Here is a 21,843-nt window from a genome sequence, read left to right as displayed (position 1 = left end):
ATTTCCAGTAGCTCATGAGTGTGTATACAAAACTGCTGATCATTTAACCCCTTCGAGACAAAGGCTGATTTTACTTTTTGTACCCTTTGTGACAATGGCCTTTTTAACATTTCTGCGCTGCTTGTGTTTAGCTGTAATTTTCTTCTTTCCCGTTTACTGAACCCACACACATTAGATATTGTTTTTTTCAGGACAAGAAGGGCTTTCTTTAGATGACATTGTTTTGATTGTATCATATTATTTACTATTAAAAAAATTATAAAATATGGTGAAAAATTTAGAAAAAAATGACTGTTTCTAACTTTTAGTTGAAAAATCTTTTACTCATCTATAAAAGGTAATGAAAAAACCTGCTAAATAGATTCTACTATTTGTCCTGAGTTTAGAAATACCCAATGTTTTTATGTTTTTTTGCTTTTTTCTACCCATTATGGGGCAATAAGTACAGGTAGCGTTTTGCTATTTCAAAGCCATTTTTTCCAAATCTGGTAATTCTTCCCCCCATGTGCCATTTCGGGTATCTTTGAACCCGGCCAATGCAATTTACCCCATCAAGTCATATATTTTTGAAAACTAGACAGCCCAGGGTATTCCAAATGCTAGTATTTTAACTCTTTCCATGCACCATATCTACCACCAGTCTTTGTCAAACTTTATGGTAGTCATTTTTTTGCATTTGTTTTGTCATACACATTTTACTTCAGGTATGAATTAAAATGTTCTAGTTTATGTCACTATCACAAAACACCCCAATATGTGTTCAGCAACATCTCCTGAGCGCAGCGATACCCCACATGAATGATTTTGCCTGGCTGTTTGGGGGCAAAAGGGCCACATTTGGGGCATGCGCATTTTTCAATGTTGAACTTTGGCATTTGGGGATCCACTGCCCATGCCCTATTTGGTACATCTTTGAGCCGGGCCATTTCAGTGTGCCCAATAAACCCATATATTTTTGAAAACTAGACACCCCAGGGTATTTCAAATGCTAGTATTTTAACTCTTTCCATGCACCATATCTACCACCAGTCTTTGTCAAACTTTGTGGTAGTCATTTTTTTGCATTTGGTTTTCCACACACATTTTAATTCAGGTATGAATTAAAATGTTCTCGTATATGTCACTATCACAAAACACCCCAATATGTGTTCAGCAACATCTCCTGAGTACAGCGATACCTCACATGAATGATTTTGCCTGGCTGTTTTGGGGCAAAAGGGCCACATTTGGGGCATGCGCTTTTTTCAATGTTGAACTTTGGCATTTGGGATCCACTGCCCATGCCCTATTTGGTACATCTTTGAGCCAGGCCATTTCAGTGTGCCCAACAAAACCATATATTTTTCAAAACTAGACACCACAGGGTATTTTAAATGCTGGTATTTTAACTCTTTGCATGCACATATTTTACCACCAGCATTTTTTCAAAGTTTGCAGTAATATTTTTGTGTGTGTATTTTTCCCACACACACCTACTTTATGTATGAATTTACAGCTCCTGGTATATGCCGCTGTCACACGACACCCCATAATGTGTTCAGCAACATCTCCTGAGTGCAGTGATACCCCACATGCATGGGTGTGTCATTTTGTGGGGGAACTAAAAGGCCACATTTGGTACGTGTGCATTTTTCTAATTGGAAATTAGATGTGTGGCCATCCTTCCCCCCGTGTTAATTGGGACGTTGTTGAACCTGGCCCATTCAATTTACCCCATCAAATCATACATTTTTTAAAAGTAGACACCCCACGGGCATTTAATATGCCAGTATTTTAACTCTTTCCATGCGAGAATTGTTTTAAGCTAATATGCTAATTTTAGGACTTGCTCACAAAAATATATTTTTTATATATATATATATTTTTTTTTTTAAAAAATTTAACATTTTTTTTCAACTTGGAGGTTCCCCTGATAGTGACATCAGTGGGAATGATTTTTACATTTTACTGTTTTTTTACTATCTTTTTCTAATTATTATTAATTTTATTTTATTTTTTAATTTATTTTTACTAATCACACTGTGATTAGAAAGCTGGGCTCCATTGACTTGCATGGTGAATGCAGTACCTGTATTCAACCTGCAAGTGGAGCCAAAGTTCTCTAGATGGTCTGGACCATCTAGCGAACTTTTAAAATTTGTGGTTCCTGTTACAGGACGGCGGCCATCTTCCTTGATGGCGAAGATTGCCGGCAGCTGCGGCTGTGACCGCTCTCCGGAGCGGTCACAGCCCATCAAAAGGTTAGTGTTTGGTGTCGCTGGATGCCTCCTGATCGAGGCATTCCAGCGACACCATTTAAGTTTAGGAGGCGATCGTCGATCGCCTCCTAAACGCTTTTAAAACGGGCGTCCGCCGCCATACAAAGTATGGCGGATGTTGACGCCCCGTGGAGGGGCCAGAGATGGCCCCTTCGTGCCGATCGCGGCGTTGCTGAATGCCTCGAGGTCGAGGCATTCAGCAACGCTTTTTGGGTGCAGAAAGCGATAGTAGATCGCTTTCTGCACCCGTTTAAAGACGTGCCGGTCCTGGCACGTCAATTGTCGTAAAGCACATGCTTTTCCGTGCCGTGCCAGGACCGGCAATTGTCATTAAGGGGTTAAAAAGCAGATATGAACACAACTTATTTGCGAATCATAATGAAAAGGAAAAAAACTAAATTCCATTAACTTTTTAAAGCTCATAAAATTACAAATCTATTTTAAGAATGAATCAATAGATGGTTCTAAAATAACCAGAATGTGTCCGTATATTGTTGATATTAATCCAAATGTAAGCATAAATGTAAATATGTTAAGTATCGAATAACCAGTATAACTGGATAAAAGTCAAATAAAAAAAAAGGTAGAGGCAAAAAAGCATAAAATCTCAGTTGTATAAGAAAAAACTGCTAATCAACAAAAGCACTATAAAACTTCCAATACAACATAACAAAAAAGCAGATATACATTATTTCATTTTATACAACTACATACAGAAGCACAGAAATAACAAAAGTAATCCAGTAATGTTCACAGTTAATTCCAAAAATTGGTTACATGAATCTGAGGGAATACAAATACAATTTTTGAAAAACCATTGTAGTGACATTTTTATTTGTTTTAATAAACAGCATTAATGCACTTAACATTACTTGGGGAATGTTTCACCTTATATTTCATGGCCGTGCTTCTCATCTAACCAAACCGATGGAAAGATCAAACACGCTGTAAAGACAAATTGCTATGTAAGCCACTAAAGAACACATTCTGGTTTCAAACTATTTTGCTAACAGCATGGTGGTAGCCTTCTAACCTTACTTGGCACTAGTGCATAATTAGATACACAGGGGTGTGACTCCAATTGAAGGTGTTGGCATTGTAACACTCTGTGAAAATATTAACTATGAGGTTAACTCTGATTTTCTCTTCTTTAATTAAACGCACATGGTACTAATGAGGTAACCCACTGTTCCTTGATAGCACTAATTAGCTAAGAGAAGAGTATACTCTCACACTGCAATTTAAACCTAAAAATAAGGTTGAAATATGCTAATTGCTAGCAATTTAAAACCATACATGTTGAAGAACTAGTCATAATAATGGAAATGGGATGTTTTGCAGCTAGGCAGCTGTAAGTTTTAGTTAAAACAATAACAAACGACATGCTTTTAACTAAAATTAACAAGGTCAGCAAATGAAAATGCAGACACCCTAGTTTCACAAGATGTATTCGTAAATGGCGAAGGTTCTAAAGGAACTAGAAGAAACAATACATTCACATTTTACTACAGCTAAATTGGGACCCTAATGGGAAGGTTTGCCTGTCATAATAATATGCATAATTTTAAAGATGTTTTTTTTCCCCACCAAATAGAATAAGCAAACACGTTTACACTATTAAACACCAATCAAAGTCGAAAAATAAAGATTTCCGCAATCTCTGTTATCTAGACTGACCAGAGGTCTTTAACCTCTTTAACCCTAATGGGAACTTCAGAACCTGCTGACTGCAAATGTATTTTCCAATAGGAACGATCATGTCCGCAATATATATCTTATAAATCAATAACAATGACGACAAATTGCCCCAATGTTTGGCCAGAACACACAATGCTCTTAAGTATATCAATCTGTGTTCTAAGCCTCTGCCTGCATAGCATGGACACCGTTAGGGCATTTTCATATGCCGTTTAACTTTTAAATACTATGTTAATAGTTACTCAAGCGTCAGCAATAGAAAACGTTTTGTAAACTGTTGCAGTACCACTAGTATTGAAAAACATTTTCAGCATGGACTAACTCATGCAGTTGAGCAAAATATAGAGAGCATAGTAGCATCCTGTCCACCTATGCCAAAGCAGGTTCTGAAAACAGTTGCATATTTATGTGATATATAAGTATACATAAGTAGAAGCCCAATTAGTAGTTATAACCATTTAAACTTTTATAACAAACTTCTACCTGTCACTTCTGTATGAAGATTAGCAGGCAGGCATTAACAAAAGTGATAGTAATAAGTTGGGACCTTGTAAAAATTCGGTTTATTGAATTCACTCATCCACTGCATCTATTTACAACAAAGAAGCACGTTGCGCAAATAGTTCTACAGTGTCAGATGCTTTAAATACAAACATTTGAGTGCTACTCGGTAAATAACCTATGTGCTAAGCAATGGATCTTGTAGAGATAGATAGAACTCTGTAATAAAGAAATATAGAACAATCGTAGATGGTGAAAGAATAAAAGCAAACAGGTTTAATTCGAGTATAATATACTCTTTTAATATATTATGTTCTACACAGCAATTTGACAATTGCTGCAAAATTGCTATTTGCATAATCTGAATATTACAGCTGTTCTCAATTTTAACCAGCTGCAGGGTAAATTACCATAGTACTTTGTAGTTCAGTGGTTACAAATTGCACGTGTGCACTGCAAACAGAGAGCTTACTGACTTTCAGCAGCGTAACACTACATTTTTTTTCTTCAACAAGAAACATATGTATTATTGTTTTTAAGGAGGTTTATTGTTCCACATTTTCTTGATGTTATCGCATGAATATGCTTCCACTCTGATTACAAGACAAATAAATGCACATGCTCCTGAAAAGGCATGATAGCCCTGCAACGCCACCGTTTATGTGAAGATTTAAACAGAGACATGGAATTTCATGACAGATGGGCCATTTGGCCCATCTAGTCTGCCCATTATTCCTGATGAAAAGACTCAAAACTTAATTGGTCCTTGGTCTTTTCTTACATTAAGGAGCCTTGTGCCTAACCATGCCATGTATGTTACAATTCTTTCACTATAGTAACATCTACTACATCTGCTAGGAGATATTGGAAGTGCACAACAAATTCACCGTTTGCCCATCTACTCCCAGCACCAGAAGTTCAGTCACTACTGATATTATTAGGGACTGAACCAAGTAGTGTATTCAGGGCTACCTTTAATTCAGAACACAAATGTAGCCTACATGTTCCAGAGACTGACATTAGGTGGCACACAGCAAAGTAGAAAGTGATAGTGTAGAGGTCTGTGAAGGAACAGGGCCCTGGAGCACATACAATTGAGCTGAGGGCCACTAGGATAGGCTTGTTCTGGGTTCCACTATGACAGAGCAACTTGCAGGAAGCCAGTGGTGCTTGAGTTGAAGCAACTTTTCTTCTTCGACCCGGTAAATATATAGAAAGAGATGAAAACTTATGTTGGGGCCATTCCTGGGCTAGCTTAAACCTTATTAAATAGGCTCCCAATTTATACTAAAATCCTAGAGTGGTTAAGAGCTTTTTGATTTGGTGCAAAGTTTAATGATCAATGGTTATTCTGCTGTAGAAGTTGAAGGGAATCCTTTGGAACCACTAACACACAGAAATAACTATGAGTAGCAGTAAAATACCAGTTAAGCCTATAGGAGATATAGGGGGTCCATGAGGGTGAGAAACTAAACAAATCACATATGTGAATGCTCATTGTGAATTGTTATAATAGTGCATAGTGATTCAAGAGGCCACCTACTGGCATCTGGCAAGTGTTTTCAAGAGGCTTAATTTCTAGCCCAAAAACCCAGCAAAGGTATTGAATTGCATACACATTTACATAGACAGTGAAAGCAGAAAAGAACCAACTGGCCCATCTAGTCTGCCCTTTCTGAACTACTCTTTACTTAACACTTTAGGATAGATTTAATGCACTTTCCAAGCTTTCTCAAATTCCTTTACTTTGTTTGCCTGTACTACACTCCCTGAAAGTGTATTCCTGTTATCTACTACCCTTTTTGTGAAGAAAAATGTTTTCATATACTTAATACTGTCCACACCTAATCTCTTAAAAGGTATGAGTTACGGCACACAAAAATTTTATCGTACATGTTTTCAATCTGGAAATATACAGAGGTCAGTATCAACAATAATTTTATGCAATGCAGGAATATTTCTACTAACTACCTTCCTTATATTAACAAAATGTGCAGCAAGATTATAAATATACATACGGATGTCAGGTATAATATTTTTTTCCAATGGAAAGACTGCACTACTAAAATTCAATATAGCTGGGGCGACAAAATACTATACTTAAAGCTATTGTAACTTATGGACGCTAAGGAAAATCCTCATTTTTTTACACAAGTGATTAACAAAGCAGATAATCTTACTCAGGCATTGGACAGTTCTTCCAAAATTTGGTGATCGGGCGGGAATAACTACACGTGGAGAGATGTAGGATCCTATATAAAATAGTAAAAATGTTACACCTCAAGCAACCAATCAGTGGCAGGATAGCACTTCCTTTCACTAGATGTGTTCAGCTGAAAAAAACAAAATGGCGGGTTGTCTGTGGAAAAGGGCAAATGTATATGGAGGAATTCCCAGAATTCAGCTCTTATCCCATGTATTTGCTACAACTTCAATATGTGAAGGCAGCAGTGTTATAGAAACACAAAGATGCCTTCTCATACCTGTTTATCAGCACTTGTTTAAACCTCCATCCCACCTAGTGATTTGAGTGGAATAATAAGGCACTTGTAATGAAAGAAACGCTAGGAGTACCAAAAGGAGATGAAAAATATCTGGGTCAAATTATTTACTTGTATTATTGTTTGATATGCAATATTCATGCTTTCATCTTGTTTCTTAGTCCTAAACTCTCATAACATGTATTTAAAATTTTGCAATGATAGTGTTTCTGGCCCGTAAACCCACTGTTCACAAACCAATAACATCCCAGATTTAATACATTTCATATAAAAACAAAAAGAGCAATTTAATGTTGCACAATAATATGCGAAAAACTATTTTCTTAATTATCTGGTATTCCTGTTTATTTGGTGTGTAAATATATAAGTATCCACTGGTAAAATATCCACGGCTTCAACCTGCCACATTGAGAACTTGAAATGCTTAATTTTCATTTTTTAAATTGTTTGATGCCAAAAAAGTGCCCTGCTGAGAGAAAGTGTTCCTGAATACAGTGAAAAGTCATACAGCATCAAAACAGGCAACACAAGATTTAAGATCTCTCATTTCTCTCTCATTTAATTGAAATTCTTTCTCCTCCAGGTAGTCTACAAGCATAAACTTGTTAAAGGACTGTAACAAGATAAAAGTTATCTGGGAAGCTTAAAGAATCTCAACAAGTGTCACTTGGAGGATAGAAGAGAGAGAGAAGGGATATGACAAAGTGGTTACAGGAGGGAAGTATCTTAAAAATCCTATGACAGAAGGCCATTGTGTAAATTCAGAGACGGCTGTAAAATATTTTGCTTCTAATCAACCCAGGGGTTAACATATTTTGAATTAAAATGTTGTTCACAATTATAATATGATCAGACTGGGTGATTAAGACTGATCCATTTTATTGTTTGCCGCAGGCAGTATGATAAAAAGTCAAGATGTTTGTCTAGTAGATTGGGCAACGATAACAGAGCTATAACACAGACAAATTGCTAATAGGAAAAAAACTAAAAATGTTTTGAAAAATAAAATCTAAATTATTGAAAATTTAGATTTCATTGGATATCAGTAATAAGAATTTTTGGTGGGTGCTAATTGTGACTGTTTAGGCACTGATATCTATAATTCAATTTCTTTATTGTGAGTTAGTGAATATTTGTGTCTACCTATCTATACAATATGGTAAACTTTTAATTATGTATTAAAAATGACAGAATTTGCTATCTAGACTTTTCCTTTAAATGAAAAGATTTATGTGGGCAGACACTAGAAAAGATGGTATTCCAATGGCTCTCCTTGCAATTCAATGGTCCTACTTCTAAAACTGTCAGTGAATTGAAGATGCAAAGACACATGCCTTTCATAGATAATTTAATATTATTTCCCATAAAAATTTCAGCTGAAGGCACACTGATCAAACTCAGTAACACATCCCTCAGTGAACACTTCTTAAAAGAACACAGAAGTAGTGATTCTGTTTCTTGCCTGACAATTTCCCGGGCCAGCATTCGTTTGCATTGGTGATGTGGTAATGGGTACTCGAATCACAAGTGGAATGTGATCACTGAACATTTCATAATCAACATTATTCTCTACAATGGCTTAAAGGGTATGAAGTGCTCGCATATGCAAGAGGAAGGCAGAATAAAATGGAGAACAAATAAATTGAGCTTTATGACATGCATCAGATACATAAAGAAACGTATTTAAATACCTACATTTGGCAAATATTATTTGTGTGTTTATATGACATACTACGCAAATGTATTGCTTGTCCAACCAAACTGATATATTTTTAATCACCCTTCCTTATTGCCATGCTGTCCTTCACCTTTCTAATAAACCGTGGGGAGCATCAATACTTAATAAACACTGGGAATATTGTTTCTTATTTCTACTTAGAACTCGAATTTGCATTTGATAAAAGCGATTATGTCTTGTTGGATGAAATGGTACTTGTTTTGTTCTGTGCTATGACAATCTAAAAATTACAAGCAGATATCTCCAAGCTATTAGATAAGAACAAAGGAAGGCAATCAACAATACAGAGCTTAAGTTGTATTGAAAGATAACATTAACAAACAAGTATGTTTCTAATTGAGTATTTTAGATTGTGCAGAATGTAGGCGAGGGGCTTGTTCACTCTGTATCCCTGCAGAAAACTAATGGCCTTGATAGTTATAAGAGGGATTTATCACTAGACAACTAGGAATATTTTAATTTTTCTAATTATCCTTCCTCCTCTGAATCTATTCAAAGCATAATTGGTTTAATGCATATGTGACTGTCAGTGGACCATTTAGGGGAGATGGAAAATATGGGTGGTACTTACAATGCAGAAATGCAAACAAAAGGCATAAAGGAATTCTGCTAGGTGAAATTTAAAAAGAGATCTTCGACTTACACCTACCCTCCATTCTAAGAAGGCAAATTTCAGTTTCAGTATCCATTTTAAGAGGCAGACCTGGATGTTTTCTTTTCGGGAAAAGTGAAACAAACTATGTCTGATTCATTGTTCCTGGCTTCCCAGAATCAAAGAGCAGTGTTCAGTGACATACGTTGAGGCTGCCTTTCAAAGTAGACGGGATGTTTTCATGAACCACTCTGTGTATTTCACTCCAACAGATGGATTTAACAATTAAACCGCCATTGACCATCCATGCCAAGGATGCCTGCTGTAGAAGTTAGGCAGTAGACATCAGGAAGGGGCTTAGACATTCACGGTAATAGCATGCAGGAGTTGGGAAAATGAGAAGGGCTATAGTAATATTGGTAGTAATATTGTTAAAAATATAGCATGTCTGTGATGATACCCCAAACTGAATTAATACAAGAAGTAGCAGGAAGACACTCACAATTAAAATTGAAAATACGCTTTCCCAAATAAAATGTACATTGTTGCCAACTAATTAGCAGGTTATATGTCCACATAGGTAAGATCTTCTGCTAATTCTTTGTAGCGCTTACATAATATGAGACAGTAATTATTACTAAATACCAGCCATCCTTTGGGTAAACAAAATAGAATGACAACTTTAAACTAAAGTAGTTAAATGTGCACCTACCCAAACAATTACTGGATCATTATGATTATTTATTGTTTTATATAGCGCCATCATATTCTGCGGTGCTGTACAATGGGTAAGCATGACATAACACATATGTAGTAAATAACATAACAATTTGACTTTAAAGCAAGAAGGAAGGAGGACCTTGCTCAAACAAGCTTACAATCACACAATAAGCATAAAGCCTACATTTCAATATCAATAAAGCATCTATCCAACACATATAAAAAAAGTCATAATCCTTGTTTTTTTCTATACATGTAAATATAATTACGCTGGGAACATTGGTAGAAAATACAAAAAAAAAAAGCAAAATCTATGTCAGAAAAATCAATATGTTATGAAAACTTTTAGCTGTGGTACTAAATTGTTGCAACAAATATAGAAAACATGCATAGACGAGTTATTACTTTAGGCTACAATATATATCAACACACATTGTTCATTTGTAAACTAGGGAGATAAAATCCATCATTTATAATTAATAGTTATCTTCGTAGTGAAATTACACACAAGGGTAAGGGTGTGCAGAGAATTGTTTGAAATTATATTGGAAGCACATATACAAAAGGTAGCTTGTCAAAGGACACCACTTACATCAAGGATATTATTATCCGCTTTTAAATGTTAGCAATCACTGTATCAAATGACTGAATAAATTCAATCATGGTATATGATTAACGAATACATTCTAAATACATTTATGCGGAGGTCTACCCAAGAAAGTAAAATTACTAGTACAATAGGTACTCAAAGTTGTCAGGGATAATGTATTTTTTATTTCTAGTTTGCATAAGACATGTTAATATGGTTGATTCTATTTAAAGAAAGTAAAATCTCAAAAAATGAAGTGAAACTTTTCAAACTGATTACATGCAGTTCTATCTGATGGAAAATTACACCCCTTTAAATTAGAAAATAAGTTCAGAGGAAAGGCTATGATTAGGCTTAAACACCAACAACGGTCCTCAAAGGCTGGAATATGGGCACATTTTAGTCTAGTCCCCAAAATTGTATTTTTAGTATGAGTAGCACTCTGATAAAAGTTCAGATGATTGGGTGCTGCTACTTGCATTGACTAGCAATTAAATTGTTCTGAGCTTGAGTAAGAAGCAGGTTGATGTATGCTTTCAGAAGTTAAATGAAACCAAGAAATTATTTTCTAAAATAGGACTGGGGTTGTCCTTTAAGCAGACACCACACACGGTCAATCTTCAACATTCTGTACTTCTCAACAGTTTTAGGGCTGTCTTTAGAGATAAGGGATTTTAAAGAATAACATACTTGCATACTGTATACGTGTATGTATTGATATACACATATTTTGACTTTGGGGCTACAAAACACTGATACAGAGAAAACATTCTGTGCTCCTAAAAAGAGGGACCTAGGAGTCATTTCTAAAAAAAAAACATGATATGTATGGTGGAGGAGTCCCTATGCATTGTTTCTTAATTTCGTTACCAAGTTACCATGTATTTTCAAGATTGTACTTAATCAGGCGAAAAGCATGTGACATTTCTGAACAATATTTAACATTAAAAGAGGTCCATTATCAATGTTCTCATTGCATAGCCTCTATGAAATGACATTTTAGTCGTGTGTAGCGTTAAACTGGAGTTGAAATGTAAACATAGATTATTAGAATGAAAGTAAAGATTTATTTTGCATTACAAACATCAATTTGCAGCTGTCCCTAGCAATACTAGTAGCACACTGTTCCCTATTCCTAATTAAACATCAAATCCATCTGAAGATTAAACTTTTGATTATGTGGCTTACACATTTTTTCTATACTGGCCTGATATAAAGATATCACCTTCAACAAAAGACTACATCTTTTCTGAGAAACAGGACTATATCCATTCACCTTCAACATGCAAACAGTATTTGAGGTTACAAATATGTATACTGGGGCTGCACAACTCCAGTGGCCAGAAAATCCTTACCTAAAAGCATATAGTTTAATGTATTTTTTGAGATGCCTGTACTCAAGCACGAATAGTTTGTGGCCCTCGAGGACTGGAGTTGGGCACCTGGGTGCATAGCATGAATATCCTTCCAAGCTTACAAACCAGTGTTGGTTTTACTAATGCAGTCTCCAAATGCTCATCTAGTACATATGATGACAAACTGGCAGAGAATGTAACATACCTGCAGTGGTCTCTGTTTATCGTTGCTCTTTGGAGACTTGAGCCCACTTGTTTGCTGTTGTAAGAGAAGTTGTCTTGCTGCTTGGAGAGCCTAAAATTGAATAGAAAACACTGAAACATGGAAGGTATACATCTGCACCCGTCTGTAAATTTTTATAAATACTCTTTAAAATACGAAATGTACTCATCAGTGATAGCTTCTTTTTTTTATAATACACACAAATATGGCCAGCCGATGCGTACTACACCAGAAACGAATCTCGGTTTACAGAATGAAAATTCCAGAAGAAAATGCTGTAGAACAAAAATGACTCCAAATGGGCAATTTTGTTTTCAAATGTTATAGACCTCAAAAAGGTGGGTAGCTGCCACAGACTATAGGATATTTTAGGACTTTAGGACAGTTATATACTGAGGATATTTCTAACCAATATTATTTGAACCTTATAGTACCAGGGGTCAAGGCTCATATGGTTCCAAATATAAAATCTTATAAAATGTATCCACAATGAAATAGTAAGTAACTGGCTGGCCACACATAACATGTAGTCATATCCATGAGAGGGCATTCAAAAAGGCCAACTTATCAAACAATGCAATAAGCAGGTCAAGCTTGGTATTTCTTGTAGAGGGAGGTGAGTTTGGTTATAACGCATAGGGAAGTTGCAGAGTTTAAGTTTCATATCACTTCCATTTCCTAAATAAACCCAATCAACACATATGTAGTTTTACTGTTATGGAAATGTCTACTTCTTTATATGTTTAAAGGTAGCTTGGCTGATTCTAAAGTTTTAATAACAATTTAATCACAGGAAGAACTAGTAGGAGAATGCCCTACTGTTCATCCCGATCACAATAGAACATACTATTACACTTAACTAAATATAAGGATATAAAAAAATGATTGGGTAAATAAAGGTAATTTGTAATCTATTTTTTTTTCTTTTGGAAAGCCAATAATAAATCCCAATACAAACAGTATTAACCCTGTTTGTGCCATAATCTTTTTTCCCAGGGAAAATTGGCAACCCCACAGCACACTGAATGAAAGATAGCAAAACATATGCTAGGCTAAGGCAGAGATTAACAGAAGTTCTGCTACAACTACAAATAAATATACCTAGTTATAATAAAGCCCTAGTTATTAAGTGTAAATTGTGTAATTATTATAAAATCATAAACTATTTCTACTCAAAAACAACAGAGGATTTTTAATTCTATGTTCTTCAAAGTAAAACTTAGTGGGTTAGTTTTTTGGGTTTTTTTAATCATTAAAATCCAAAGCCAATAAAATGTTGTAGAATTTCTATCAAAATCAATGAGCTGGTTTTCCCAGATAGTTTCTAGTATCCATGACAACAGTTGCTTTGACAAGATGTGCATATGGCATTACACTGCCAGCTGGTGTGAACAATGTTTGAACTACTGCATTGAGATGCTGAGCAAACAGAAAAAGTTGCCACGTCTTAACCCTCAGGGATGGTAGTCATCCCCTGATCAATTATGAAAAGACAGAGAGAGGTCTGCTACAGTCTGCTCCGAGCAAGTTTTTTTTTCTCTTTTTCGCAGAAAGCAGTCAGACACTGAAAACCAAAGTAAACAAACTGAATGCACTGGCTCTATCTCCTTACAACATTGATTTGCCTTCCCACGTAAGCCTTTGGTATACGTTTACAGAGCAGACTTAACTTTTGGAGACTTTTCCCACAACAATCATGTCATTGTCACAAAGAATTCTCCAGTAATTGCAGGTCATTTTTTAGATTTCATTGAAGCATTCCATTACTCTGTTCAACAAAAACACAACCCATCCCCAAAGTATAATAAACAATACTTGTATTTAAAAAAGAAAAGAGAAAGTATGTTGAAAGAATGAGGCACTTATATATACAAAAAAAATGCTAAGCTCCCAACATATACATTGTGTAACTGCAGATACCCCACACTGAGATACTAGCAGGTAGAAAAATATATAGTTTAATATATTTTTTTTGTAGCACAAAAATAAGGTCATGGTAATAATGTCTGTGTTAAAAGCTGTATGCTGATTGTAAATATGCTATGGTCCTAAAAAACTCATTTTGGGATGATAGAAGCATTTCATGTTCTTTCATTCTTGCGACTGCACACTGTCTAATGGAATTTCAATTATTTTCCATTGTCTTTCGGTTGGGCCTTAGTGTAAAAGAATAGCATTAAGAGAACAACAAAACTACCACACTACGTGATTAACAAATGAAAATAGAACTGTGCAGGACAATAGACACTAGGTAATTCCGTGATGACCTTGTGGTAGAGATGTCCAATGTGCCGTTTATTGATTCATTTAATGGGATGACACAACCAACAATCATAGCTGCAAATTTCAGCAAATAGAAACAACTGGAGGTTGTATAAGGTGCAAATTGTACAATGGTTATAAATCAGGGGAAGGTACGGATGGTAGATAGATGGACTGTAGGCAAAGTATAGGTATAAATCATGTCTCAGGATCACATTATTATCAACCAAAGCTGAAATGCAAATGTAATGGACCCCAAAAAGACCTTAATGAACAAGATGTAATACAGGAGATATTCAACGCTTGTATTAAACCAACCATATTTCGGCACATTATGACAACTTTACTGGATCACTGTTTCTGCCTATAGAACAAAAATGCCAGTCCACGATAAAGTGCAATTTCTGCTTAGTTACCTTCCCTGTGGCTGCCTTCTGACAGCTTGTATGTCAATGGTATAAGAACCCTACAGCTGGGTTCTGTTACCTGGCAATGCCACTGGTACAAATGCCCAGATTCACAAGAAGTCTTTGGGGAATTCATTAAAAAAGATATTTTATCACTATAGCCCCACTTGCCATTATACCATTTGATATACCCAGATAATATTCTATTTACAAAAAAGCAAATAACCTTTTACAAAATGTCACTAGACACATTAAAAAGGTTACGTATGATAACTGGCAAGATTTGTCACTGTTCCACTAAAGGTGTGAATATCCTACAGGAAACTTAAGGAGTACTGTTTAGGTATAGCCAGTACTTTTTTAACGGTTCATTTACTTTATGGACTTAAATATCTGCTAGGAAAGCAAAGTGAAAATGACTGAGACCAAAGCAGCAGACAGAGTAACTAGACATGTAATGGATGGAAAGAAAAGTGGGAATTAACTTTTCCAAGAGAGGGGGAAAAACATGTATATTTATTGCTGCTATTTATTCAAAGTGACATTGAATCTAGTTTCATGCAACCTTATACTGTACGCCTGTGCTTCAGTAAAACCGGCGTAAAATACAATCAAATTCCCTGCCTCAACCTATAATGGAGACATTTATATTTCCATACTTTAAAATGATGTCTGTCTTAAATATGTAACATTTAAACTGCTGGTTGTAAACACAGCAGGTAAAGCAAGTGTTTTAAGAGATCAAAGATGATTTAAACCCATACTGGAAAATCACTCAGACACCATGCCTGTTATAGTCATTTCATAGCTCATGCTACAATTTTATCACAGGCAGCGGATCATTCTTTTTCTAAACATCTGGTAATGTACATATTTATTGTTCATGTGAATGGACTGTTATTGTGACTAATAATAAGGGTACAGATCAAGAACTACAGCTGCTGAACATTTTCATCAGATCCTTTGTAACCGTTAAATCAACGGCTGTCTTCAACCAACAAACGAAAAATAGATTATCACGGAAATCACAGTTCTCAAACATACAGACTACTGAAACTAATTTCACATAAGCCTAGAGATGAAGGTCTACAAGATCAAAACAATACCTACCTTATATAACAGTAATGTAACCTACTCCAAGCCCCAATTCGAAAAGGGAAAAGCACAACTATAATTAACTTACTCATTATGATGGGCATCATGTTCATTTTACATGATAAAGGATTATTTCAATAGTCAGGATGGTGACAGGAACAACAGCAAAACTTTTTTTTAAAGTTATCACATTAAGACAAAGTTCTATGCCACATACCACATGAGCTTTAATTATAGTTGCTTGGTTAATTTATCTCAGGTGTAGCATTTCACTTCAAGTTTCTAAAAAGCAAGGAATATTAATTACTGTTACTGTGCTCACTTGAGTAGGAGTGTGTGTCAGTGATCACCAAATCTGGTACTCAAGGTAGTTGAAAGAACCTGAAAGAAAGAACCTGGATGTTTGTGAAGGAATCTTGAAAGCTTGCAATGAATATAAAGGTCAAAGACATCACATTACTTTTCTAATGACAGCACCCCTGCTATCAGCATTGCTGGCTGTGAGTTACAGGAAACAATGTAACAGTGCTGTGAGCACTGGTAAAATTGTATGGGAATGAAATGACTGAACAACTGTTCAGGTTCTCCCTTGCTATGGTGTTAGCACTGACTCCACAGGAGGATACTTCAACATGGGAGAGACTACAGGTTCAGGAAGGTCAGGGTGAGTTACTCCCTCTTTGAAAATGGGAATAATAAAAAAGTAAATAGTAAAAGAAATGTAAAAAAAAATAAAAATGAAAGTAAATAAATATTTAAAAGGGACCCATGTCATCATGTTGCCATTAGAGGCTCCTTCAAGTTACAAAACATCACTGGGGTCTACAATGGTCCCAAAGAGGTATCTAGTTATATTAAGCTGCTCTGTAAAAGGAGTGCAACAATGGAAACAGGTTAAAAAAAATTAAAAGTGGAAAGTAAGATTTTTCCAGATGAAAAATACAATTAAAAAAAATATTAAAACAGGTACAAATAGACATAAGATGAGGCAAATGCTCAAATATATTCAGTGAGGTATAAAAAGAAAGGGGAAAAATGCTTTAGTATAGATAGATAAAACAGCCTTTGTTCTTAAGGGGTTAAATGAAATTCCAAAAGGTGGCAAAATAATTTAAACAGAGTTCCAGTGCATTTATGTGTGTTGTTTTTAAGTACTGTAGTATGAATACACTTACATTTGAAGGGCACTATATATGTAACATTTCTATCAAGAAACACTGTATATCGATCAAGCAAGTAATTTTGTCAAAATTAGGTTACCTTTCTGTGTTACATGATTCAGTAAGAATGATAGCTTTATAAGTAACTAAAATAACTGACTGTTTAAACACAGAATGTGATGTTATTTTGTAAGATATTAGGCATGCATGTATGCATTCCATATCTTCAGCAACCCTCCAAGTGGCCTCCCCACTTGGATACATTTAATACATAAAGAAATTCCTTGATATTTACCAGATATGCTTGAAAGCTTTTGCTCAGTTGGACTGATTATAAACGTGTGTGAGATTTAAAGAAGATAACACAACAGCCTTTTGTGGTTTCACAGTCTCTGTTCTTCCATTTGACTGATTACACAGATCACTGCATAAATTATGGTATCATGTTGGATTCCCTTCATATTTTATATATTTTTTTCTTTGTGGTATACAATAGAATTGTCTCAGGGATTGCTACAGACTTGGAGTCTGAGTGAGACATTCAAAATAAAGAAGAGGAAAAAGAAAAATAAGATATTATTGATGAGAACAAATTGCAAAATTCCACCTGTTCTGAAAACAACCTATAATTCTCAAAGAAAGACCCAGCTATCTGTCCTAGCTCAAATATCTTCAAGGTATCTACTTCTCTAATTCACCTTTGCTGCAATCGAGTTATACTGATGAGACTTCACTAAGCATTATAATGGGCCAAACACAATGAGATTCTGCTTCAGGATTAGTTTATTTAGTCCTACATAATTAATAGTTAAGAGAGATTTTATGGAAAGTCACCTGTGCATTTGAACTATACATTACGCAAGGCTAGATCAGTCAGCTTCTCGCAGAACAACCTTATTGGGGTTGGTCCTTCATAATGCATTGGAAAGTCAGTGAGTTGAAAGAGCAACTCTCCACTTTAGCGCCACAATCTTTTGCGTGTCCCTATATTGCATATTAATCTTACGTTTAGTCTATATTCTATAATAATAATAGCAAAGCCAATTTTTAATAAATTAATCTTAATACCACCATTTGTATGTATTAGTTCCAATTTAAATATTCAAATCTATAAATATTTATAAAACTATCCAACAAGCTAATTGAAGCAGCCATTCTTGTGGATGAGACCATGTTTGTTTTAACAGTGCTTCTTAAGCAATTCAGAAACAGAGTATCACTTGCTTTACATTGTATACTGTGTTTTACACACCATTCGTATTACAAATGAGATATTTCTAACTTGCAAACATAACACTCATGCTACCGCAACTGTTGTCAAAGGCACCACATTCCCCTCTGTAGGATTATTTGATAAACATATTCATGTATATTAATCTGAAGTTACAAATATCAGTGACAGGTAGATATTTTATAAAATGAACAAAAACCCCCCAATAATTTCCACTTATCCTATCATGATCCTGTGACTATTTGTTTACATATATAAGCTCACAAAACCAAAGATGTCTCTAAGATTTTTGGGATCCCTTCAAGCATAAGACATGGCATATTCACTAAAGGGGGAGTTGACAGAAGAGTTTGCAGGTGAGTTGTAGTTTTGCCCCCCCTCACGTCACTATTTATTATGAAAGGCCAACACTGGCAGGTTCATCCAGCAAGAGGGGCTGAAGAGCCCAGTATAATATATAGTTTAATGGGTGAGAAGACTTATTGAGGATTAAACTATGTATTACACAGAGGCAGCCAAGCTCTTCCTGCAGTAGAAGCTCAGTTGGGTTGACTCTTCATAATGTATAGTAAAGTCGAGGAACAGAAACCACAACTCTTGTGCAAACTCTGCAGCTCTCTTTTTTAGTAGGCCTTGTATAATGCATTGTTAAATTAGTAAGATTGAACTATGTATTTTACATGGTCAGCTCACCCCTTCTTTGGCCTTTGTTAATAAATAGTAAAGTGAGAAAGTTAAAATGGCAACTCGCCTGCAAAGCTTCACTTTAGTGAATTATTTTCTTGCTGCCAGAGGGGTTTCTGATAGAGAATAATTTCCATAGTTTAAAAAAAGGCAAAAAAAACTAATAAAAAACCCGCAAACCTAGTAAAATGAGCAACTGAATTTTTACAACCATTACCCTTCAAAATGCTCATAAATGTTTTTGTTACGGCATGCACCAGGCATACCTTAGTCCTAAAAATTTGATAGTTTAACCTAGGAGCCTGTTGCATTTGAAACGGTAAAATGAAAAATGACATCTACACCCATTAATATCTTCAATGTATAAACAGCACAGCATGACACATTCTTGAGAGCTGAAGGCTACAAAATTTCTCTGAAACATAAATAACAAAGCACTCAGAAGCATATTGATGTTGATATTCATCTCTGAGAAAAACATTGCTGCCTAGGCTTCTTATGAAAATAGATGCAGCCCAAATGGATCTTCTGTAATTGGTTTCAGATAGCGAGGTCAGAAGAAATATGATACAAGAAACTATTATGTGGAACAGGAGAAACAAGAATGTTTACACAGGCCCTCCCCCATTTTTCAGGCTAGAGGTACCTTTGCCATATGCTCACTAAAGATAACTAGTTCTAAAATGAGGACGACATCCACTAAATTCACTTTCAGTTGCATGTGTTCCCTGTTATACTTAAATGTGGTTAGTAATTATTTTGACTTTTTATCTGTCAGCAATTGCCAGTAACGTTCTACAGTTATTTTTTATGATAAGTAGTTATTTTTTATGATAAGTAAGGCTAACAATAACTCCGTACATTGGGAAAACTAATTTCTAACATTCTTTCTGTATTTGCTGCAAATAAATTACTACACTTAACTACAAAACAGGAATGTAGCAATGTGCTAATTTCAAAATATATGTAGACTACTGTTATTCTTGTTTCTATGCTTGTATTTTTGTCATATTAATGATAATGTATTCTTTTTTTAATTTGGAAAAAGTGAAATATGTAAACAAATGCATAGTTTAGATGGGAAAACAAATTCTGGTGTGCTGACCAAATGTGTTGAGGAACTGCTTCCTTTAGCCCACATTGTTTATCCATGAGTATATTTATCTATGTCACAATCCTTGTATCACTGTGAGCATCTAGAAGGTCAAAGGGCTACTGGTGGTTTGTAGACCACAACCTAAATAGTGCAATGATAAATCCAGCAAGGCACAAACAATATACATAGGTGGTTCATCTTTACCCATCAAGGCCATCTTTTTACCCAGAATATCAGACAATTTACTAATACGTATATATATTTTATATTATGTTTTCATACGTGAACTAGACATTGCCACAACCATCAATGGGATGTTTATCAGTTCTTACTCTGCGTACAATTGCTTTGCTATTTCTTAATTTCTAACTGCCCTGTTAAATTTATGATGGTACCACGTTCTAAATCAAGTCTAATAAACCTTCCCTACTGCACGGTAAATGTATAACTATGAAAGGGTCCTTTTTGTTACTTTGGTATTATATTTCCACAGAAGGCAGACAAGTGCTGATAATACTTTGGAGAGAAGTAGTGTGGAATTCAAGTGGTACTTCATGAATTTGGACTTTAAAGGAACTCTTTGAGTTTTTTTGTGCCATTCATTCTGTACTTGCCACATCAAAGCAGATGTAATGCACTAATAAATGCAACATGTAGTTTAAATGCTATTTAATACAAGAAAATTAATCATCTAATTGTCATAAACCAATTTTAACACAGCTATTTCTAAGAGTGAAATTATGCTTTTGTAGTAATTGACCTTTCATTTTAACAAGACTAATTGATACAGTAATTAAACAAGTTTTGAGAGAAATAGAGGTAAATTACTAGAAAATGGATTTCTTACGCATTTGCCTCATTTGGTTTTAAACGAAAGACTGTTGTAATATGTACATGGACCCAAATTAATTTTAAACACATGATGCCAGACCTATACACATCTTGTTCTTTGAACTTATAAGCTGTAGGGATAAAGTTACTAAATAAGACATAATTTTAAAAGACCATTAGACTTTGCGATTTAATGGGACTTGTATTCACTGATGCCAAACCAACAACAAATGGTACCTTATATAAAAAACGCTGGATGAAGAAATAAATGTGTCCAATTGTTGAGGGAGAAACTTAAAAAAAAATCTAGTTACCTTAAGTTAGCTCATATGGAAACTATTGCAGATCGTTCAGCAAATTTACAGTTTATTGGCAGTTTCCCTTATAAAAGTAAAGGCAAATTAAACAATAAACTATTTACTATATAATAAAGGCAAATATTCCTGTTAGTCAAATTCATACATATAATTATGGTTTGGGCCCTAGGCTCATGAATCAAATTAACCAGGACCTTGGTAGTCACCTGTGCTCCAGAAATGATATTCACCACAGCTAAGCTTCACGCACAAGACTTGGCTGGTTTTGCACCCTGTTGTAGGTGATGAGAATAACCAATTCTGGTGATTTTTCGTAAAATCACTGAGAAACAGAGTCTACACAGGTCAAGGTCCTTTAGTCAAAAAGGACTCCGAGCCAATAGCAGGTGGATGCAACAGAATTCCTTAATGTCAATTTTAATTCCTGGGAAGGGATACAGTTGATTCTTTCACAACCAAAATGGGACTACAAAGATGCCAGTTTACCTTACATCAATCTTCACCAGAGGGCTGCACATGGTAATCACTGGAGTAAAGTGAATTTTCTGGTACCTCCACTAACTTTCAAACAAACTAATTAAATAA

At 35.2% G+C, this 21,843-nt stretch overlaps 1 protein-coding gene across 8 annotated transcripts in view; it reads right to left on the bottom strand.

The window, feature by feature from the left end:
• The window catches only part of LOC149302792 (forkhead box protein P2), a 103,836-nt gene that overhangs the window by 60,798 nt on the left and 21,195 nt on the right, over positions 1 to 21,843 (bottom strand). For all 8 annotated transcript variants that reach the window (XM_089482141.1, XM_089482142.1, XM_089482143.1 and 5 more), the window contains one exon: positions 12,158 to 12,247. In XM_089482141.1, coding sequence (XP_089338267.1) covers positions 12,158 to 12,247 — 90 coding nt within the window. The remainder of the gene's footprint in view (positions 1 to 12,157; positions 12,248 to 21,843) is intronic.

The sequence above is a fragment of the Sceloporus occidentalis genome, unplaced genomic scaffold, assembly GCF_023333645.1.
Source record: "Sceloporus occidentalis isolate IW3139 unplaced genomic scaffold, rSceOcc1.0.p SCAF_17, whole genome shotgun sequence".
NCBI classification, from domain to species: domain Eukaryota; kingdom Metazoa; phylum Chordata; class Lepidosauria; order Squamata; family Phrynosomatidae; genus Sceloporus; species Sceloporus occidentalis.
The sequence above is the reverse complement of the archived record's forward strand: the minus strand, read 5'-3'. Positions and strand labels throughout refer to the sequence as shown.